General features: G+C 51.5%; 2 protein-coding genes across 9 annotated transcripts in view; one reads left to right on the top strand and one right to left on the bottom strand.

Moving 5' to 3' along the window:
- Positions 1–14,321, top strand: part of UNKL (unk like zinc finger) — a 45,066-nt gene extending 30,745 nt beyond the window's left edge. For 3 of the 7 annotated variants that reach the window (XM_084764192.1, XM_084764194.1, XM_084764195.1), the window contains exons 11-15: positions 8,228–8,311; positions 8,913–9,140; positions 9,861–10,063; positions 10,192–10,446; positions 11,660–14,321. In XM_084764192.1, the coding sequence (XP_084620318.1) occupies positions 8,228–8,311; positions 8,913–9,140; positions 9,861–10,063; positions 10,192–10,446; positions 11,660–11,815 (926 nt within the window). In that variant the 3' untranslated portion in view covers positions 11,816–14,321. Of the gene's footprint in view, positions 1–2,405; positions 2,603–8,227; positions 8,312–8,912; positions 9,141–9,860; positions 10,064–10,191; positions 10,447–11,659 lie in introns of those variants that run through there. The other 4 variants (XR_014775860.1, XM_084764196.1, XM_084764197.1 and 1 more) reach the window with 4 other exon arrangements.
- GNPTG (N-acetylglucosamine-1-phosphate transferase subunit gamma) lies at positions 14,294–22,264 on the bottom strand. Of its 2 annotated transcripts, none has more exons than XM_084764208.1 (11): positions 22,156–22,264; positions 22,015–22,072; positions 21,875–21,942; positions 15,779–15,833; positions 15,628–15,711; positions 15,455–15,548; positions 15,269–15,383; positions 15,096–15,178; positions 14,894–15,025; positions 14,723–14,804; positions 14,294–14,631 (listed from the first exon to the last, which is right to left on the bottom strand). In XM_084764208.1, the coding sequence occupies exons 1-11, from the start codon at positions 22,205–22,207 to the stop codon at positions 14,534–14,536; spliced, it is 921 nt and encodes a 306-aa protein (XP_084620334.1). In that variant the 5' UTR covers positions 22,208–22,264; the 3' UTR covers positions 14,294–14,533. The 2 variants fall into 2 exon arrangements, with proteins under 2 accessions (XP_084620334.1, XP_084620335.1); XM_084764209.1 differs by having other exon boundaries at positions 14,294–14,589.

The following is a 22,264-nucleotide window of genomic DNA, read 5'->3' as shown; positions in this document are numbered from 1 at the left end:
ACATTCTGTGGTCACTAGGGCCTAGCTGATCCCAGGCTGTAGTGAGGACTCTGGTTTCTTTAAAAATAGAAATGTTAGGTGAAAATGTTTTTGTTTTAATCCCAAGTGTGGAATATGGGGCTGCTTCATATTGTCAACAGCAGCTGTGATTTGCCTTGTGCTCTAGCAGGGGTGTGGTTTTGCCAGCTGCAGATAGTTTTTGCAAGTATGTGACATTTGGAATTCTAGGGACTTTTCAGAGGATATATAAATGCTAACAGGGGGGCGGGGGAGATGAAATTAAGTATCCTGCCAGTAAAGATCAAACGTGCCCCAAGGAACTCAACTCCCCTCATCAGCAAGAAATAGTCTAATGAGATCGCTGCCCCCTCCCCTCCCCCTTCTTTTTTTTCCCCATCTTCTCTCCTTTGCCTTTCTAGTCCCTCAAAACAGAGTTTGATATTCCTAGGGCAATACTCTTTAAAACTTTCTGTATCTTGGTTTTCTTTCTTTCTTTTTTTTTTTTTTTTTTAAGATTTATTTATTTATTATTATGTATACACTGTTCTGTCTGCATGTACACCAGCTGGCCAGAAGAGGGCATCGGATTACGTTATAGATGGTTGTGAGCCACCATGTCGTTGCTGGGAATTGAACTCAGGACCTCTAGAAGAGCAGACGGTGCTCTTAACCACTGAGCCATCTCTCCAGCCCCCTGTATCTTGGTTTTCATCCTCCTCATTTACCTGCTCAGTTCTTTCTGCCTAACAAGGAGTCTTTTGGCTGTAGTATGCTCCCGGTGTCTTTCCAGCCTTGTTGTCACTTAGGATGGACTCTGGCTCTTCCACTCTAGCAGGTTACTTTTATTTGGTTGGGTTTTGGGGGGGTGTGGAGGTGAGGTGGGACAGGGTTTCTCTGTGTAACCTTGGCTGCCCTGGAACTCACTCTGTAGACCAGGCTGGCCTGGAACTCACAGCGATCCACCTGCCTCTGCCTCCTGAGTGCTGGGATTAAAGGCAGGTGCCATCATGCCCGGCACCAGGTCAGGTTACTTTTCTGAATCGCTGCATAATCTTGTGGCTAGTGTGGTCTCCTTCTCCAGTGGAAGATATGATTTCCCACAAGGATCTATGTGTGCCTGTCTCAGCTTCTGAAGAACTTTCTAGAATTCAGACTTATCCAGCCTCAGTAGACCACTGAGGCAGTGGGAACCTCCCTGTCTCTGCTGTTGGCTTCAGGGAGAGAGGGAGGGAAGTAGTGTAGGTCTGAGGTGCCGTGTGAGGCAGGGTTATTGCAGATAGACCCATGTCTGGGTCTTGGGGCTGTGCTGTAGTTCTCTGAGGCCCTGTGATGCTCTAGGAATCCTGCTGGCCGGGGCCTGCCAGCCTTCCACCGCTCTGGGTTCCTAGTGTCAAGTGGCAATGGTAAATAGGACACACAGCAGAATGTTGAGGGAAATTTAGGTCCCCATCTCTGAGCTAGCACTGTGTGGACATTTGCTCGCCAAGGTGAAGAGTTTAATACACAACGTATGGCCTCAGCCACAGAGTTAAAAAGTTGGAAAATACCTCTTTAAAATTTGTTTTGCATTGCTGGGGACGGAACCCAAGACCTCAAGTTTACTAGGCGCCTGTCTACATTTACAGACAGTGTATGGCAGTTGCTGCTTCTTGGTTAAAATGACACTTTGTTTCTTCTCTGTGAACTCCCTCTACCCTGCTTGCTGAGGCCATAAGTAAATCTGGGTGTGTACTGTCAGTGCAGTGCTTGGCAAGCTGAAGCAGGGGGATCACTTTGAGGCGTAGCAAGACCCTTCCTGTCTGAAAACAGTCTGTTTTATAAGGGCCTCATCCTCAGCATCGCCTGACACAAGAAGTCAGTGGGCTATCCTCCCAGTGATGGATATTCATGGTTCCTGGGGGCGGCGATACTGAGGGGGGCAAGTCCCTGCCTCTATCCATAGCCAGCCTGACCCATGTGCCCCCACCCTGTGATTAGCCCTCGCTCTGGTTCATTTTCAGTTTTAAGGGCTGGGCTGGGCTAAGGAGGGAGTAGACTGGAGGGCAGTGTTTTTGGTGGAGCAGTTTCCTTTAAATTAAATGAAGCAATAAATAAATAAAAAAAAATAAATTAAATGAAGCCAAGTGCAGGGGCTGCCCATTTAAGAGGTACAGCAGCAGGTTATGGTGTGAGCCCAAGAGCGCTCCACCGCCGCCTCCTCCCTCCCTCCTCCTCCTCCCTCCTCCTCCTCCCCCCCCTCCTCCTTCTCTTCCCTCTTCCTTTCCCCTCCCCTCCCCCTCCGCGAGTCAGGTTTTCAGCTGAAACCTGCCTGCTCTTGCGTCCTTGGTATGCAGGTGCTCTTGGGGAGGTGGTGCTCAGTGGGCAGGGTGCAAAACGTGAGTGGGCGGGGCCTGCACGCGAGCAGGGCCAGCGGCTGGCGAGGGCGGAGCACGAAGCAGGCAGGTTTGAAATCCTCCGTGACGGGCAGCCGGCGCTGCAGAGGATATGAGTCAGCATTGACTGTGGCTGCGGCAGATCCCGGTCTCGCGTCAGCCTGGCACCAAGTTGTGGGTCGTCGTTTCTCAGCGCTCTGGAGTGGGCATGCGTCCGCCCTCCTTCCCAGGTGTGCGTCCCCTCCCCCACGGGTTTCCCCAGGGGGCTTCTGCCCTACTCTCTCACCTTCCCAGGTTGTGTCTCCCCTTGGGGCGCATCTACTCAAGTGGTCCCCCTTGGGGCGCATCTCCCCGTGAAATCGTTCTGGTCAGCCAGCGTAAGCCCAGGTAGTTTTCTAAGTGCACCCTCGCCCAGGTGGAGGTATTGGTGAGCATCCCTTCAGGTCATTTCCCTTCAAATGCATGTCCCTCCAGGCGCGTGTTCCCCGGAAACCATGTTCCTCTTTCTCGGTGAGATCACGAGCTCTGTACCAGGTTTGTCAGGTTGCAGAAGGTGGTTAGCTCACAAGCCTACTCTTACTTGTTTGTGTCTGTGCTGCTTACCCAGGGCCCTGTGGCCCTCGTGTGGTTTGTGTTTCTTCTCCCTTGAGGACTGGTCATCCCCTCCAAGTTCCTCTGACCACCCCAGTTCAGGGTGCAGGTACCCTGGTTGCTGGGCGCCCCTCTGTTCTGTAGCCGCAGATGGAGAAGCTTCCCATCGGGTCTTGCCTTAAACTCCTCCTTGCAGGCTGTGGTTTGTCACTTCATATACCCCTGACCCTAGAGGACTGCAGCACCTTTGCAATGTTCCGTGTCGTGTTGGTGATGCCTGGGACAATACTCAGGAGCTCTCTGGTTACTGTTGAGGTCCAGGTGGCTTCAGGTCATTTGGTGGAGCTGGTTCTGGGTCAGGTGGCACAGCCTGGCCTTCAGACACTTGCAGTTTATGTAAGGAGACTCACCTGGATTTCCACTCTTTTTCTACGTTGGTTCTTCCTTTAAGCATGATTCAGAGGTACTGAGTGTGATCATCTGCAGCGTTAGGGTTAGTGCGGTCGGAGGGAAAAGCCTGGTGGGGTAGCCCCCTTGGGGCCTGTGGCTCTGAATTCAGGCTGGCAGGGCCCAGAGGCTCCCCAGACATGCCCCCTTTGCTGGTGTCTTGCTGGGCTCTGGGGCAGTGGCTCACACCCTGTGCTAGGCTTCCTTCCCTCTAGGCTTGGTTGCAGTCTGGTGCTATCACAACTTGGCCCTCGGAGCTGTGTGTGTGGTGTAGTGCAGGGCTGCCTCTGCACCTAGGACTCCGTGCTGCTGGGTCACAGGGATCCTGACCAGACTGAATCATCCAGGGAGGGCAGGTTCCCACTTCCGTGCTGTTCTTCAAATTGAGTTTCTGCAACTGTGCCAGGAGCACATGAGCAGTGGGACTGTCCCTCACTTAATCTTCCAGGCTTTAGGTGCAGAGGCTGCCTGACCTCCCTACTCCAGATCAGGTTGGAAAGGATGTGCGGGGGCCTCTGCACTGGGGACAGCCGAGGTGGGGTAGAGCAGGGTGCTGTGCGGAAGGGTGGGAGCGTATCCGCAGCCTGCCCGCCTTGGCTGGCTCTGTTCAGAAGCACTGGATTGGACCACAGGGCCTGGAGGCTGATGAGATCTGGGACCAGTGGGACACGCTTAGCAGGGGAGTATGACGAAGGACCTGTATCCCGGGGACCTACCAGGAAGCTTTGGCCAGCTCACTGAGGGACTCAGCTTTGAGGGGCCAGAACCCTGTACAAGGCAGGCTTGTTTCTACAGGCTGCAGGTTGTACAGGGAAGGCCAGGGCATGGATGGTGGCAGCCAGGAAAGCTGGCTTGAGTCTTAGGTGGTGTTGGGTAGAGAGAAAGCTGTGCTTAGCTTAACGTCGTTGAAGAAGGGACTTCAAAGCATACCTACTCTTGGGAGTCACCTGCTCTCCCAAGCTGACTGAGAGATGAGCTGAGCTCCTGCGGGTAGGATGTGCTGCCGGTGGCCATCTAGGACATGGAGTAGGTAGTGTGAGGGATCCACCAGAGGCAACTCCAACATGGGGTTGGTCAATAGAAAGTCTTTATTAGCTGCCTGGCAACTATCCTAGTTCATGACTTAGTTCAGTCCCAAGCCTTTCTCAGGGTGTGCTGTTTGCTTTTTGAGAGAGGCTTTCATTGTGTAGTCATGTCTGTCTGTCCGTCCAGGGTGCGGAGCTTTTAGGCACAAAACCCACATCCTGGGGGTTGACACACCTCAGTTAGCAAGAACAGTCAGCCAGAAGCAGAACTGTAGAAACCAGAAGCAAGGTTAGCACGTTTAGGGACGTTCCCGGAACTCTGGGCTTTGATAGGTTAGGTCTTTGTTCTCACTGCAGTAGCTTCTCATTTGCTACCTGTCTGCTGGGTTTTAAGGCCTGAATGGTACTTCTGTCATGGAGTCACTTGTGCTAAGGCCTTGGGGCCTACTAAGGTCTGGACACCTGTTCAGAAGCCATTGTATAAGCCTGGCCAGGCTGTGGCAAAAGCTGCAAGGCCCCCCGAGGGAAGCTGTGTGGATGGCGCTGCAGAGAGATGGGCTTGGCGGGAAAGAGGAAGGAGCTCTGTAGAAACAAGTGCCTTGTAAGAGGCAGAGCTGGACAGAAGGATCTTGAAGGCAGAGGAGCGGGTGGGACTTGAGGTATGACGATGGGGGGTGGGGAACTGCGCAAAGATGGCAACAGAGGAGCAGGAGCTGGGGACATATGTGCCGCCTGAAGTTAGCCCAGTTTTTGGCCTGCACTCACAGCAAGGGGCGGGCAGTTCTGTGAGTGGCAGGCAGGGCCTGGAGTCTGTGGGTAAGGGAGGGTTCCCAGGTAGGGATGTTGTGGGTTAAATTGTATCTTACAAAAATATGAATCCTAGCCTGGGAATATAGGTGAGTGGTAGAGCATTGGCCCATACTGTATGAGGTGAAAGTTCACTTACCAGTGTTGTCCTCATTTGAAAATGGGATCTTTGTCATCAAATTGAGATGAGGTCATTAGAGTAGGCCGTGATGCAGTGATGGTGTCCTTCTAACACGTAGGGAACAACATTGTGACAATGGAAGCAGCAGGCCAGGATTCACATGACCACATGCCCAGTGGGATCTGGAGTCCCAGGAACCAGAGAGATACTCCCCAAGCCAATGGAAAGAGTGCGGGCAGCTCTCCACATTTTGGATTTGAACTTGAGGCCTACAGGACTGTGAGATGTAAACCCCTGAGCTGAAGCTACTCAGTAGGCGATCCTCAGTCCCAGAACGCCACGTCTCTCTGTCCCAGGCTATCTGAAGGAGGCAGCTTATGTAACAAGAGGTACTTAACACAAGAAGGACCCCAGAAGCTCAGTGAGGGACAGGCCAGAAGATCTCACTATAGATGGTTGTGAGCCACCATGCGGTTGCTGGGAATTGAACTCAGGACCTTTGGAAGAGCAGACAGTGTTCTTAACCTCTGAGCCATCTCTCCAGCCCATATGTATATATGTATATATATATTTAAAGTACACGCTAAGTCAGCCTCATCTTGCCTATGCTTCATCTTTTCATTGCTTTCCTAAGTCTACACTGAGTGGGGTAAAAAGGCCTGAATGAGCGTGGTGCTTCTTACCCAACACCTGCCCTTGAGGGTGTCAGGGCCAGTGGTGTCCAGTGTAGAGCAGTGCCTAGGTTGGGAGGCCTGGATTCCAGGCCTCAGGATCTCACCAGCCCTGCCACCCTGCTCCTTCATCTCTTCTGAATTAGACTCAAGCTGAATTGGAATGGCTCGTCTCTGAGAGTGGTTGCCTATATATTTCTCTCACCCCAGCCTCCTGGGAGTTGGAGACCCCTGCAGTGAGCGGAGCTCTAGCAGCCTGGCCTCAATATCCTAAAGATTCCTCTGGAGACCCTTGTCTGAGGAGTTCTTTTTACAGCTCCAGAAGTGAGGGCAGGTGGCTGGGTCTGAGGGAGCTGGCGTCCACTGTGCAGCAGCTCCAAGAATAAGTTTAGAAACAACAGAAATAAGCCCAGGTCGACCTACTCCAGCTTGAGCAAGTATGATGGGTGCCACACAGCCGTGAGGCTTGTTCATCAGGGAGGAGTGTTCTGTCCTTGACTCAGGCGCTCACCATGAGTCTGAGCAGTGCTCACCAGTCCTTAGAATAAGAATCAGAGACCCAGGAAGGACAGCGTGGCTGGGGTTGGACTCTAGCACGCACCATATAGGTTCCCGCAGCCCTGAAGTGCAGCTGGGACTGTAGCAGTGTCACCCTCTGTCTCCCTTACATAGCCGCTCTGGTTGCAGCTAAACTGAGTTGATCTGGTGCCCTGGCCCCTGCCCTCAGTGCCTCCTTCACCTCACTCCTTGCCCTGGCTGAGGCAGGACTAGTCTGGGCTAGGTAGAGACTCTGCCTTTGGGAAGTAGTGGTGTTCTGGCCATCTCCTTGCCACTAACTGAGCAGTGACAGCTTTGCCTGAGCATTTTCATACGAAGTCCCTAGTGGACATGGTGGCGTGCTACACAGTTGGAGGCATCAGTGGCCCCTGGAGTTTTATGCTGACCTGGTACAGGGAGGTTTCCTTATAGTCTGTTGTGGAGAGGCCCTTTGTCTCCAGCAAGGGGACAAGACCAGGTCCTTCAAGGGGAGACTATGGTGACCTGTGGCATCTGTGTTTTTTGGTTAGTTGTGTTTTGTTTCATTTTGTTTTTGAGGCGAGCTAGCTTGCAACAGCCCAGACTATCCTGGAATTCACAATCTTTCTGCCTTGGCCTCAGTATCCGTGTGAATTCAGAGTTCTCGGGGACTGGGGGTGCTTAGCCAGCAGTGGAGATAGGACTGAACCACGTAGCATAGACTTCGCAGATGCACTCTGAAGAGGCAGAATGCAGAGGGGATGGGAGAGACCGTGGTCACCATGGCAGAACTGCAGTCTCATGCTTCTTCATGCAGGGCTCCTGTGTGCTTGAGTTTGACTATAACTGTATTGAGACTGTGACACTACCCACAGCCATGGTTCTACGGCCATTTCCTGTCCCTTTTCTCCTCAGATGGCTGTGCAGGCCATCCGCACAGAGTGTTTGCTAACTTCACTACACGTTCCCCGGATGGCAGCCCTGCTCTGGCTGTGGAAGTCGGAGGCATGCCCTGGGCTCATCCTGCTCCTGAAACTCACTATGTAGACAAAATCAGCCTTAAACTTGCAGTGACTCTCCTGCCTTAGCTTCTGTAGTACTAGAATTACAGATGTATTCTCTCACACCCAGCAACTTCTGCCCTTGGGGAGACTGTAGGCTAAGGTTAGGTGGAGGTCCTAGTCTCCCATAAGTCCTCAGGTATAAGAGTTCATTATCTTAGTGTTCAGCCTCAGAACCATTTTCCTGTCAGAATTGACCTCCTGTAACATTTTTAATAGTTGAGTGTATTTTCTTGGTCAAATTTTAACATGGTTAGAAGTAAAAGGAGAAAGAGCCTGTGTAACCGCAGCACTTGGGAGGCAGAGAGCAAGAGGACCAGAAGGTCGGGTCATTTTTGGCTGCAGAGTGAGTTTAGGCCAGTTGCGAGCTACATGAGATCCTGTAATAAATACAAAGCAAGCAAACAAAATGAAGCATTTGAGGCCAGAGCTGTGTCTCTGACTGCTGCAAGGTGATTCAAATGGAATGCCCCTGGCTGTGGAGGAGAAGGCAGCCTTGGTGACCAGGAGAGGCACCTGTGCTACAGTGGGGCGGCAGACTAGGTGGGCGCTGGTGGGTGTGGGCTCAGGAATTCCTCTGAGAGGTGAGTGGGTTAACACCAGGTTTGTTTCACAGGTTCTGCCTTAGATCTTCGTCTTAGTGACATAAACATCGCGTCCTTAGATAAAGACTTGGAAGAACAGGACCTTGGATTGACAGGTGAGGTGCTGAGCTCAGCGGCTCCTCTGACTGAGGAGCAGGCTGTCTGAGTGCATGCTGCCTGGCTGGCTGTAGGGGTTGAGAGGCATCTGCTGGGATCCTCTTCTTGGAGTCTCCTTGCCTCTGCCACCTGTCTGTGTTGCTCGGTTTCCTGCAGCTTACTCAGTTTACCTCTTTTGTGACAAAGCAGCCCCTTTAGACTTGGCTAGGGCCTCTCCTGAGGAAACACAAATTATTTTTACTGCTGTGTGGCATAGAGTGAGATTCCTGTTATTATATCATTTTCTTCATCCTGAGAGTTATTTTCTGTTTCAAAAAAAGACATCTCCCCATCTTGGTGCCCTGGTGGCTCTGTGCTAACCATGCTAACAAGTTCCTGGATCTACCAGGACCACCACCAGGACTCTCTTGACTGTCTGATGACTGCACCCCTCTGGGTGGTACTTGCTGGCCTGGTTCCTGTGGTGTCTTCTGATGTAACCTACCCCTAGGTACCCCTGGTGTCTGGCTGCCTGGTTACTGACCTACAGGCTTATGGGCAAGTGGCTCCACGGCAGGAACCCTGCTGCCCTTGTTCACTCAGCCTCCCTCCTCCCACCAGGTCCCAGGTCGCTGGCAGGCTCAGCACCCGTCACCATTCCGGGCTCCCTGCCCCGTTCGCCATCCTTGCATTCGTCCTCATCCCTGTCCACCTCCCCACTCAGCTCGCTCTCCCAGTCCCTGTCGGGGCCGCTCGTCTCCTCGGCCATGACGCCCCCCCAGCAGCCACCACCCCTCCGGTCGGAGCCGGCTACGCTGGGCTCTGCAGCCTCATCTTACAGCTCTTTAGGTGCGTGCCTGGGCGTGCGTGGGTCCCTCCCCGCCCGCTCTGGGTCCTGGAGTAGGTTGTGTCCAATCCAGTCCTGGGTATTCCTGACTGCAGGAACTGTAGTTGTGTGTCTTGAGAGGCACCGCCCCCTCCAGCCCATGTGGCATACATGAGTGGACAGACATTCCTGCCATGGGACAGCTGGCTGCCCACAGCTGGGCATTCTCACAGTTCTCCAGATCACAGCCTGTTGTTTGCCAGCTCACCCAGGACTCTGGGCAGGGTGGACATGGAGCCACCAAGTACCTTGGATTTATTGTATGGTACAGGCTGTGAGAGAGCTGGGATGACAGGTTAGCACAACCCTGCCTTCTGCTCTCACAGTTTTTACTAAGAGGTTGTTCGTGTCTCCTGTAAACCATTATATGTCAGAATGTGCCTAGTTTTAGTCTGTCTTAACTGCTAGTTAGCATATATGAGGTGCCCTTAGAGCCAGAGTTCTGAACCTCCACGGTCTGCTGCAGAGTGAGCACTGCTGGGGCTAGGAACTCTAAACCTATTTTTCGGTTCACACTCTGACCTTCCTGAGCCAACTGGGCCTCATTTAGGAGAGGCAGTCATGAGCAAGTGATGTATAGGGGACCAAGGTGGGTGGCCCGGCCATGAGGGGCAAGGGTACCTGCAGACACCTCAGGCCTTGGGTGCAGCACAAGTTACCGTTCCTGTCTCTCCTAAACTCAGGTTTGAATGGCGTCCCCGGGAACATCTGGGACTTTGTTTCTGGCAGCTTCTCTCCTAGCCCATCCCCCATTCTGAACTCTGGCCCTTCGGCTTCCTCAAGTGCCAGTCCAAACAGTGCTGAGCTGGCACGGGTCAGGCGCCAACTAGATGATGCCAAGAGGAAGATCAGGCAGTGGGAAGAATCTTGGCAGCAGGTGAAGCAGGTAAGCATGCTGGGAAGGCGGGGTGGGGCCTGGGAAAGGGAAGAAAAGGGTTTGGATACACGGGCAGGGCAGACAGGCATGTGGAAGACCAGGCATGGCTGCCTCCTGCATGATATCTTGGGTTTCAGGCCTGTGATGCCTGGCAGAGAGAGGCTCAAGAGGCCAAGGAGAGAGCCCGCGTGGCGGACAGTGACCGGCAGCTGGCGCTGCAGAAGAAAGAGGAGGTGGAGGCCCAGGTGAAGCAGCTGCAGGAAGAACTAGAGGGCCTGGGTTTGTCCTCACTGCCAGGGCTGCGCAGCTTGGGTGACATCAGCGACATCCCTCTCCCCAAGCTGCATTCCCTGCAGAGCCAGCTGCGCCTGGACCTGGAGGCCGTGGATGGGGTGAGTCCTGCCGGCTAGTTGCTGTCTCTTTAGTGGAGGGCAAAGGGGGCAGGCTAGTGAAACCTCCCTTCTTCCTTGGCTCCTTTCCTGGATTCCGGTTGGTGCCTCTTACACATGTCTACTAACCACAGCCAAGGTCCAGCTGCACGTGTACTTTCTCCAAGATGCAGTTCTGGCTACTCTGAGCCACAGGGTTGCACTTAGTACCCATTGTGTGTATGCTGCTGCCAGCCTCGGCCTAGTTCTCTGCACTGCCCCCACCCACCGTGGGCGGTGCAGGGTGGGGTGTTTCAAGGGAAAGTGTCTCCTGCGTTCCCCTGTGGGCCCCTGGCCAAGTGTCCACCCCAGGCCTGACACTCAAAGGATTTCTATGACACTGCTGCTGTAGCTTATGGCCCGCTGTCCTGGGATACCATCATTTGTTTGGTCTTATCCAATGTGACCTGCATAGCCTGGCGCCTTGACCTGACTAGGGGCAGCAAGGGAATGAAGAAAGGACAGAGACAGGGCAGAAGAGATGGCTCAGAGGTTAAGAGCACTGGCTGTTCTTCAAGAGGTCCTGAGTTCAACTCCCAGCACCACATGGTGGCTCACAACCATTTATAATGAGATCTGGTGCCCTCTTCACATGCAGGCAGAATACTGCATAAATAATAAATAAATCTGAAAGAAAGAAAGCAAGCCAGGTGTGGTGGCACACACCTTTCATCCCAGTACTCGGGAGGCAGAGGCAGGCGGATTGTTGTGAGTTCGAGGCCAGCCTGGTCTACAAAGCAATTCCAGGATAATCAAGGCCCTATCTCAAAAAACCAAAAAAAAAAAAAAAAAAAAAAAAAAAAGACACATGGACACAGAAAAGCTGGGGGCAGGTGGGCTGTACATGCTCTGATGGAGACTGCTGCCAACTACAGCAACCTGGAGCCTCGATGTTTATGACGTGCTGCTTGGCGCAGGTGGCATGGAGTTAGCTTGTCTAGGTAGAAGTCTTTGGGTGAGCAGTCGAGGGGAGAAAGCTGGGTGCAGTTGGTAATTTGTGCATACACTTGTCAGATGTTTTTAAATACTCATATTTGGACCAGAGGAAGGCCATGCCTGTTCCACACCTGACCACTATTGAAAGGCTTTGCCTGTTTCCCAGAAGTGGGTCATGTCTGTGTCCACTGTACACATTTACCCATGGCTCCCCACACTCACCAACCACCTCTTCCCACAGGTCATCTTCCAACTTCGTGCCAAGCAGTGTGTGGCCTGCCAGGAGCGGGCCCATGGCACTGTCCTGCGGCCCTGCCAGCACCGTGTCTTATGTGAACAGTGTGCAGCCAGTACCCCTGAGTGCCCCTACTGCAAGGGCCAGCCCCTCCCATGGTGACCAGAGCCAGACCCATTCCTTCCCTGGTGAGCAGTACAAAGGCCTCGGCATGCCATGTGCCACTGCAGTGTGGAAATTTGCCTCCGGTACCACCCGCGGCAGGATGTGAGTTCACGCCCACTGTCCCACAGCCTTTCATACTAACCTTTTCTTCCCTACCACATCCCACCAAGTCAAGGTATTATCAAAAAACCTTTGAAGCACCACCAAACCCACTGCCTGTTCCCGAGGCAGTAGGCATGGTTTTGGTGTCCCCGAGTCCTGAGGCTGCTGTGGCCAGGCCAGTGGGAGGTCAGGCCTTGTCAAAGCACTTTGTAAACGGAAAAATTAGACATTATAAATTGTATAAGCTGCTTTCTAGGTCCATGTTTTTTTAATATGCGATAACATGAAGCTTTATAAGTGTACTGTGAACTTGAAGTTTCCTATCAGTTTGTTGTTAACTCATAGTAATGGTAATTATGTTAGATTTCATAATCTGAAACTATTTAGGAAATGAACATTTATCTAGTAGTGAAGACGACCTAGGATTTTTACATTTTAAAATTAAGTGCAAATAGTATTTATAAGCAGAGAATGGTTATTGAAAGACACATATACATTGAGATGTTCTTAATTTTATGAAAGGAACTAATTTTCCTAAACATGTGCAGGTGCACATGTAGGTGGAGTTTTATATTCCAGTATCTTAGAGTGATACCCAGGGCTCTATCATGCACTTACGTGATCCGTGGCCACTTCCAAGTGCCTGTGCCTTGCAAAAGAAGTGAAGGAATTGGTTCATTTGGTTTTTTTCTTCTCCCTTGAAAGACAATTTCATGCTAATGAAAAATGCAGCAAAGGAATCATTCAGAGGAATCCAGGATCTACTCGGAAGGAGCTGTGTTCTGATGTCTTGTCTGTAATGGCAACGGTGCTTTGTAACCTCTGAGTCGCCTGGGGCACCCTAACTTGTGCTGAACAAAGGGCCTTGTGAACCTGAGACTTCCAGTTTGCTGCACCTGTGACCAGCCTTGCCTCTAGCTGATCCAGAGGTGCCAGGTGGCATCATACGAGGCCGTGACAGTTGGCAAGCGTACATCCAGTTACTGCCGGAATTCACCACATGACCAGCCAAGTGCAGCCTACTGCAGTTCAACCCATCAGCTTCCAGGGTGAAGGCAGGGCTGCTCACAGTCTGCCTCAGGCCCATGGCTCAACTTCTGCTGAGAATGTCTAGGGTGGTAACTTCGGCCCTCTACAGTAAGGACTGGGACTGTTCTGGAAATCTAAGGAGGAGACATCTGTCCAGGCGACCCTGCCTTTGGTGGCCGGTATCCTACCTGCAGGCTCTGCCCAGGCCTCCAACTGGTTCTCCTCTTCATGGCTTTGCCAAAGACTTTTAATAGCATTTTTTAAGTGCAAAGTGACTAGGTAAAATGTTTTTATCAGTGACCAAATTAGAATGTATTTAATATAGTAGGAGATTTAAAAGCATTTTTTAATATAAGACAAACTGGTAGAAAAGCTCTATCATTTTAAAGGAAGTGGATCCTCAACATTCCGCAGCTAGCCCACTACTTAATAAGGTAACTATTGACCTGGTTTTAGTGACAATTTTGTTTTGAATTATAGTGATTTATTAGCTCAGTACCTAGATCATGTGTATTTTGTGCTACTGTTATCATAGTTTAAGATTGTTTATTTTTACTCATATTTATGCACTTGTTTCCTATGTCGGGCCTTTAGTCTCTGTGGTAACAGGACAGTGTTTGTGATTGGTATGTCATCTGGACATTTTCAAGTTCTAACAGTTCCAGGCAGTAGGCTTTAGGTTGTGTGTAAGCTACTCCAGTTAACTCCTCCTGGACTGACTGTCCAGGCTGGGGCTGTGGCAGCTGTGGCGCTGAGGAGGCAGGAGGTAGCACACTGAGTCCGGCCCTGGAGGGAGCTTTCCTGCGCAGCTGCTCCTCTGCAGTCCGGCTGAGCTTTGAGGACAAGTGTGCAGGGGGAAGACCAAAGAACTTCCCAGAAAGGGCCGCTTCTCCCATCCATCCCAGACCTCCTGTGGGCCGAGGCTGGGTGGGAACGGCCAAGAAGGGGAGAGAGGGGCTTACGGCCGGTGCATGGGTAAGGGAGGTGGGCCGTGGGTCTGTGAACTGAGACTCGCCATTGTCCTGTCGCCTGTTGTTCTCTAACTCTAGTTTTAAATATTAACGGTAAATGATAGTGTCACAGTCTCGTGTACCTGCTTGGCAGGCCTTTCCCCAGTATGGATGTGCATGTGGATTAACTTATGGAAGCCTTTGTGTGCATTTGTTCTCAGAAGTGAGTTGAGAATGTTCTGTGAATGGAATCTTCTTAACCCAGAAGGTCATATTTATAATGCGTACCTTTTACTTTAGTGACTTGTTAAAGTTGTTAACATTTGTTTAAATTTTTTTACTATAGCATTTATGCAATGGTTTACAGAAGTCATGGAGTTATTTTTTATCAGTATGGAATTAATTAAAAGTTTGAATCTTTATTTTGTCTGGGTCTCTGGGCACATAAAAGGCTGGCCAGCAAGTCCTTGTGTCTGTCGGTGACCCTGCTGGGCCTGGAAGATGCCAAAAAAAGCCATGTCTCCATCACATCAGTTTTGCACACACTCAGCTGAGACCACACACCTGGCCTCTCTGTGAAAGGGCACTTGAGGCTCAGGATGTTTCTATTCTTTATCATTCATGGCCACCTGGATCATAGGATGTTCCCACGTAGTCCTGGGTCACCCCGCAGTAGCTCTGAGGTTGCACCTGTGGGGAGCTGCTGACTCAGATGCTTAGAATGGGTGGTTTCTGCCAGAGCAGATGACAGCAAGTGAGGACCTGCTCCCCGCAGCTGCAGGCCCCAGTGTGGCTGGCAGCTGAGCAGGGCAGGCGGACTGACCTGTGGGCTCAGCGTAGGGGATTCCATGCTGCTCCAACAGACTTGTCAGTCTTTGTACCTCCTGTGACAGCTCTGAATGTGCCTGGGACAAGAATGCCAGCCTGATGAAACCCTAGTGGGGACTATCAGGACTAGGGATCCCTATAGCCTTCCCCCTTCCCCAGACTCTACCTTTCTGCAGTTGTCCAGGGTCTCAAGCCCCAGGCCCTTGGACCCTCCTGCCAGCTGGGTGGGATGGGTTTCTCCTGAGACCTTTAGGTAGCCAGCATCCTCAAAAAGTACCCTCAGCAACTTCTCATAGCCCTGAAGGTGGAAGAGGTAGGAGGAGAACCTGGTAGCGTAGGCAGGGGGACGCCCCCTGAGCTGCACCCACCTGCAGTGTGATCAGCTCGTCCGCCAGGTCCTGCTCCACCTGGTCCCAGCGCTGCTGCAGGGCCTCGGGCAAGGTTGGATACACTACAGAGCAGCAAGAGGCAGGCGCTGCAGAGGTCCTACCCACCCACCCTCCTCTTCCCTGGACCCAGCTCTACCCAGACGGAGGCCTACCTAACAGAGAGTGGGGATGGCAGACGAGGGGAGTCTCGAATGTCAACGCGTAGACACAGGTGCTCGGCTCAGACACGTGGGCCAGTCGGTTGATCTTTCCACATGTGAGCTCCACCTGAGAAGAGCGCCTCAGCGGCTGGTGGGAGCGGGTTGCTCTCTACCAGCCACACTCCCTATGGGCCTCACCTTGCTCCGCCGGCTCCTGGAGTGGCAGGAGTCCCCATCAGTCATCCACATGCCCTTGAAGGTGTTGTTGATGATCTCCCATTCATGCCAGATGCTGGGGGGCCGAGGGCAGTAAAGCCATGAAGCTGGGACGTGGGGAGCAGACTTCCCCCTGCTGCCCTAGCCCAGCTTACCCAAGGATCCCGCTGTAGGCGTTCCAGCGGAAGGTCTGCTCATGCTGGGTCACGTTGTGGAAAGGGCAGAACTCATACTTGTACCTGGGGGCACAGGGGCATCAGGAGCTCTGCAGGCCAGGCCCACTCCACCCGCCAGCCCGGCACTCACGTCGACTCCACGAGGCTGAAGCATTTGCCAGCAAGTTTGAAGAGATGCAGGGGCCCTGGAGGAGAACACCACAGCAGTTCAGCATAGGTGTAAACCTTTGCTACCCTAAAGCTAGAAGCTAAGGGAGGCAGGCAGGCACTAACCATCAAGGCCAGAAAGCACCAAGTTCCTTTCCCCTGGGTTGGAAATGGGTGGATGCTGGCTGCCTAACCCTTGGGGACTGACAGAACTGTTAGCTGTGGCAAGACTAACATGCCTGTTCCTCTGGAGGGGCCCCCAAGTGTCCAAGCTGCCCAAACCTGGAACCTAGGTACAGACTTGGACCACAGACCCACTGGCAAGGCCATCTACCAGCCAAAAAACTACGTATTTGTGTGCACAAGCACACACGCAAAGATAAGGCCACAGCCACGTGGCAGTCTCAGAAAAATAGGACTGACTAGCCAAACACTTAGGATCAGTATGCAAAAACTGGCAGAGTATTCTGTTCTTTAGTCCTTCCTTCCTTTCTGTTTTTTGAGACGTTTCTCTGTGTAGCTTTGGCTGACCTGGAACTTGCTCTGTAGACAAGTCTGGCCTTGAACTCACAGAGATCCACCTGCCTCTACCTCCCAAGTCCTGGGATTAAAGAAAGGTGTGTACTACCACCATCTGGCAGGTATCCTGTTTTTTCTTTTTCTTTGGTTTTTCAGACAGGGTTTCTCTGTGTAGCCTTGGCTGTCCTGGACTCGCTTTGTAGACCAGGCTGGCCTCGAACTCACAGCGATCCACCTGCCTCTGCCTCCCGAGTGCTGGGATTAAAGGCGTGCGCCGCTACCACCACCTGGCTGGTATCCTTTTTTTTTCTTTCAAAGGACCAATTTTCAACAAAACTAATGTTCCATTCAAAGGGACACTTAAAAAACCTACAGACGAGTCCAGGACAGCCAAGGCTACACAGAGAAACCCTGTCTCAAATAAAAAATAAAAATCTCTTACAGAGGTACTAAGTTCAATTCCCAGCAACCACATGGTGGCTCACAACCACCTATACTGGGATTTGGTGCCTTCTTCTGGCATGCAGGCATACATGCAAATAGAGCACTCAGGTACGTAAACAAATAAAACTAAAGGAAAAAGACTCCAGAAGCAAGGGAGTATGTGGTGGCTTACAACTTTGATCCCAGAGGCTGAAGCAGGCAGATCTCTGAGTTTTAGGCCAGCCTGGTCTATTTAGTGAGTTCCAGGACAGCCAGGGCTCTGTAGAGAGACCCTCAAAAAAAAAAAAAAAGCATAAGTAAAATATTAAAAAATCTGTAAGCCAATGGGGAATCCATATCCAAGAAAATTGTCAAATAGAAGGGAGGGGGCAGTGGAGGCTCAGCCTGCTTACAAGGTGTGGAGCTCGATCACTGGCACACATGCTTGTTGCAGTTTGCTAAATTCACTTTATCAACATACAGTGAATGTCCTTACTAAAAACTGCCAGCCTGCCAGGTTGTGGTGGTGCACACTTTTAGTCCCAGCACTCAGCACTGGCTGTTCATGCCTACTCAAGCAATTGGCAAGCAGTGGACTTCCTTTGTAAACTGCATACTTTGTGAGCCCTGGGGCGGGGGCTGCCTGAGGAGCTCCAGCTCCTGCCCAGCCCTCTCTGTCATAATGGCGGTACCATATCGCAGAGGTCATTTCCAGCCCCTCAATAGGACCCTTCCCACATTATGCTGATTGTAGGTGAAAAGTGTGAACAAAACCCCACCAATCCCTGAACGGGAAAATTCATCAATCTCTTAGCTCCCCCAAACTCAGGACTTGGAATCCCACCAATCCTCTCCCTGGAAATCTCTGCCTAAAGAGCTCCGCCCCCTAAGAAATCCTATATATTGGGAGCTGGAGAGATGGCTCAGTGGTTAAGAGCACTGGCTGCTCTTCCTAAGGACCCAGGTTCAGTTCTAGCAACCACATGGCAGCTCCCAGCTGTCTGTCATTCCAGTTCCAAGGGACATGACACCCTTATACCAATGTACATAAAATAAAAAAATAAAATCTATATAAAGGCTGTTTCTGCTCAGGCCCCTGCTGTCCTGGCAGCAGAGGTAGCTACCCCTGGATTCATCTTGCCAATACATTTCTGTCATGAGATTTGCTGCCTGGTGCCAGAAGCCAAAAAGCAATGAAACGAAGAAGTAGAGCAGGGCTGAGGAGTCTGTGCGCAGCTGGGGTGCCCTCCCCTGGGAGCTGCAGCGCCTCAGCTGAGGAGGCTTCCTCTTGCTGGGCGTGGTGGCGCACATCTTTCATTCCAGCACTCAGGAGGCAGAGGCAGACAGAGTTACGAGGTCCAGGCCAGCAAAGGTGTCAAAACAAAGAATCTTGCCACTCTCTGCTTAATCCACTTATATTAAAAGTGTGCCTTTGAGCTTTTAGTCTATGTCTTTAGGGTTTGCTTTTATGCAAATGGGAGCTGTTCTGTTACCCAGAGTGGTCTCCAAATCCTGGGTTACAGAGACCTTCCAGCCTCCAGTTCATGCCACCGCACCTGTTTCCGCCCTCCTCCTGGGCATGCAACCCAGGGCCCACACATCCTGTGTGGGTGCTCTCTACACCAGGATACACCTAGCTTTCAGATTATTATTATTTATTTATTTATTTTATTTTTTTAGAAATTTCTTATTTGCTGGACAGTGGTGGCACACGCCTTTGATCCTATAGAGGCAGGCAGAGCTCTGAGTTCGAGGCCAATCTGGTTTATAGAGTGAGTTCGAGAATACACAGAGAAACATTTTCTCAAATATAGATAGGAAGGGAGGAAGGTAGATAGATAGATAAAACAATTTTTTAATTTAAAAAATTAAAACTAAGCCAGGCGTGGTGGCGCATGCCTTTAATCCAAGCACTGGGGAGGCAGCAGCAGGTGGATCGCTGTGAGTTCGAGGCCAGCCTGGTCTACAAAGCGAGTCCAGGATAGCCAAGATAACATAGAGAAACCCTGTCTCGAAGAACTGAAAAAAAAAAAATTAAAGCTAACTTAACTGCAATCCGGTATAGAAAGGACTGCTATGCAGCTCCCTTAGGCCCAGCTCCCTGATCACATGCTCAAACTGGCTGCTCCCTGACCCAGACGTACTGTCCGCTCTTCTGCATTGATCTTTTTCATTGCAGCCTTGGCAACCAAAGCCAGTAGCATGGGTCTTCTCGTCCCTGTGTCTCTGGCTATGTCACAAAGGGCCTTCATTCCCGCCTTCGCCCAGCTACTGTGTGATGTCCTCTCGATCAAGGCGGAGTGGCTCTACATGGTATCTCTGCTCGGACGGTTCTGTTCTCCTGCAGGTTTTGTTATTTAGGAAAATACCTGCCTTTTTGAGGAAGTTCACCAGGGACTAAACCCCGGACCTCAAGCATATATTCTGGGGTGCTAGTGCCATGTGGCTGCTCCTGAGCAATACACCTTAGCCCTGAGGTCAAACAGGCTGAAGTGAAGGGGGAAGGCACACAGTATGAGCTGAATGAGAAAAATAAGAAATGTCGGTTCTCTGGAAAAACTCCACAGTACTGACTCTGGGGAAGCTGGGGGTGGCAGCTTCATGCCTGTAACCCCAGCACTGAGGAGGCTGGAGAACGGGTGGGTGTGGTGCTGGATTTGGTGAGATGGCCTATTCAGGAAAAGTGCTTGCTGGGTAAGCATGGGGAGCAGAGTTTGGGTCCTCAGCACCCACATAAAAAGCTGGATGCCTGTAACTTCAGTGCTGGAAGGGCAGAGGTGGGCAGGGTGTCCCTAGCTTGCTGGCCAACTAGCCTCGCTGAATCCTTTCATAGATTCAGTGAGAGACTTTGACTCTCCATAAGGTGGAAAGCAACAAGGGAAGACACCCAATTTTGACCTCTGGCCTCCACACACAGGCACACCCAAATATGTACAGTACACACAGAAAGAAAAAACAAAACAAACAAACAAACAAACAAAAAACCCAAACATGGGCCGGGCATGGTGGTGCATACCTTTAATCCCAGCACTCTGGAGGCAGAGGCAGGGGTATCACGGAAAGTTCAAGGCCAGCCTGGTCTACAAAGTGAGTCCAGGACAGCCAAGGCTACACAGAAAAACCCTGTCTCAAAAAAACAAAACAAAACACACACACACACACACACACACACACACAATTCTCCAAGGGCCAGGCGTGGTGGTGCACGCCTTTAATCCCAGCACGAGGGAGGCAGAGGCAGGCGGATCTCTGTAAATTCGAGGCCAGCCTGGTCTACAAAGCGAGTCCAGGACAGTCAAGGCTACACAGACAGACTTTGTCTCAAAAAAAAAAAAAAAGAAAAAAAAAAAGAAAGGAAAGAAAAGAAAAAGGAAACGAACACCCCCCCAAAAAAAGTAAAAATGGGGGGCTGGAGGGCTGGTCCAGCTCCCAGCACCTACACTGTGGCTCACAACCTTCTGTAAATTGAGGTCTAGGAGATCTGACCTCTATAGGCATTTCACACAAAATGGTACAGACATACATGCAAGCAAAACACTCATCAACATAAGAAAGTTTAAGTAAAAATGAAACGGGCAAACCTATAGCCAAATTGACCAGGAAAAGCAAAAATGCAAAACCAGAAATAAAAGTTGAAGTATTTATTTTGCAGAAGTAAAAAGGATTACTAGTCACTATGAACAATTATACAACCAACAAACTGATGTGCATGAAACTGACAAGTTCCTCTACAACACAGGGCTTGCCAAGAGTGGACGTGGGGAACAGAGTGTGAACAAGGACAGTTGTGACAAGAGTAAGGAAGGCATCACACTGCCAGCCAAGTACGTTTCCCTCAACCCTCTCCTCATCTCCTCCCTACTCTCCAGCCCAAACTGTCCAGGAACTTGCCATGTCGCCCAGGCCTGGTCTTGAACTAATGATCCTCCTCCCAAGTGCTCCCAAGCCTCCCAAGTGCTGGGATTACAGCCTTGTCATAGCCTAGGCGTGTTCTCTCTTCTTTCTTTCTTTCTTTCTTTCCTTCCTTCCTTCCTTTTTTTCTCTCTCTTTTTCTTTTTCTTTCAGTTTTTTGAGACGGTCCTCGACTCCCTTTTGACCAGGCTGGCCTCGATCACAGAGATCCATCTGCCTCTGCCTCCCTGAGTACTGGGGTTACAGGCGTGGACCACTCTTTTTCCTTTCTAATATTACTCTATTAAAATAAACATAAATAAACATCTGCAGTACTGGGTTCCTGGCAACATCTGGCCCCTCCTCCTAGCCAACCAAAGAGTTATAAGCTAATCTGGAAGAGCTGTGGGGATATCCCCACATCTTATGCCACCTACACACCACACCACACACACACACACACACACACACACACACACACACACTCACACTCACACTCACAATGTGATGGTAGCAGGTCTTTGGGCTCCTCTGTCATTCATGGATGTCCCAAACACTGCCCCCAAACAGTGTCATATTATGAAGCGGACAGAAGATTGTGGTGACAGCTGAGTTTGACTGGTTCCCTGCTGGAGGAGACTGGTAGATGCTCCCTGCAGCTTCAGAAGCTCCAGTCACGGCCTACCTCTTCTCCAGGGGATCGATGCTACAAAAGAGCATGTCCAGTGCAGCCCTCAGCTAACCAGCCCTGAGCCTCTTTCAACAGCTACGTCCCACTCTGAGCCCCAGCTTTTCTGTGCAAACCAGCTTGGTCCGTGCTGGTGCCCTCTCCACTCCCCAAGATCTAGACGGGGCTAGATACACTTGGAACAGACTCTCCACACCAAACACTCATGTAGCTCCTAATCGATTGAAGTACCCGTGGGAATCGAAGACTTTAGTATCAGGAGTGGAAGACCAGCTTGAGTCTACTATGGAAGACTCCCGTCTTAAAAACACAAAAGCTCTGGGTGCAGCTACAGGCTTGAGCGCTTGCCTAGCCCTAGGTAATCGCCAGCACTGGGAGCGAGAGGGGGGTTTCAGTTCCACTGTATATTCCCGAGCATTTAAACCGCTCACTGGTTGACAAACCAATGCACAAACCTCCAGCGAATACAGTATCAGAGTCCTTCATCCGAGGCACCCTTCCCTCCCGAGCCCCCTTGATCAGCACCTCGGCCAGCTCCGTGCACCCTCCCGCGCTCACCGGATAATGGCGAAGGCTCTCTCTTGGGCTGAAGGCGGTTTGCCTGAGGCAGGAACGGGTTATTCAGCCTAGGTGGACAGAGAAGGTCAGGGGAGCAGGCCATGGCCGGCCCCCATGCCTCTGGGCCACGAGCCGCTCACCCGAATGTGTTGGGCTCCTCCACCACCTTCATCTTCCCGGCACGTGCCGGCGCGGGCCCTGCGGAGAGCGAGGCAGTGAGCAGGGAGCGGAGGCGCGGGGGACGGGGACGGGAGGAGGGGTACGCGTCCGGAGACACTGACCGCGCGCCGCGAGCCCCAGCAACACCAGAAAGCTCGCCAGCCGCACCGCCATGTCTCCTAGGGTCGCACGGTCACGTGAACGACAGCAGGAAGTGATCTAACCCAAAAC

The sequence above is a fragment of the Acomys minous genome (genome assembly GCF_964271855.1).
Source record: "Acomys minous genome assembly, chromosome: 16".
Lineage (NCBI taxonomy): Eukaryota > Metazoa > Chordata > Mammalia > Rodentia > Muridae > Acomys > Acomys minous.
The sequence above is the reverse complement of the archived record's forward strand: the minus strand, read 5'-3'. Positions and strand labels throughout refer to the sequence as shown.

What these genes read in the sequence shown, in the direction of transcription:
- GNPTG (XM_084764208.1), bottom strand. Translation starts at nt 22,207, where the DNA reads ATGGCGGTGCGGCTGGCGAGCTTTCTGGTGTTGCTGGGGCTCGCGGCG. An exon ending in TTCAGCCTCGTGGAGTCGAC is followed by an intron (nt 15,712 to 15,778) that starts GTGAGTGCCGGG and finishes CTGTGCCCCCAG; the next exon opens with GTACAAGTATGAGTTCTGCC. An exon ending in ACGAGCTGATCACACTGCAG is followed by an intron (nt 15,026 to 15,095) that starts GTGGGTGCAGCT and finishes TTCCACCTTCAG; the next exon opens with GGCTATGAGAAGTTGCTGAG.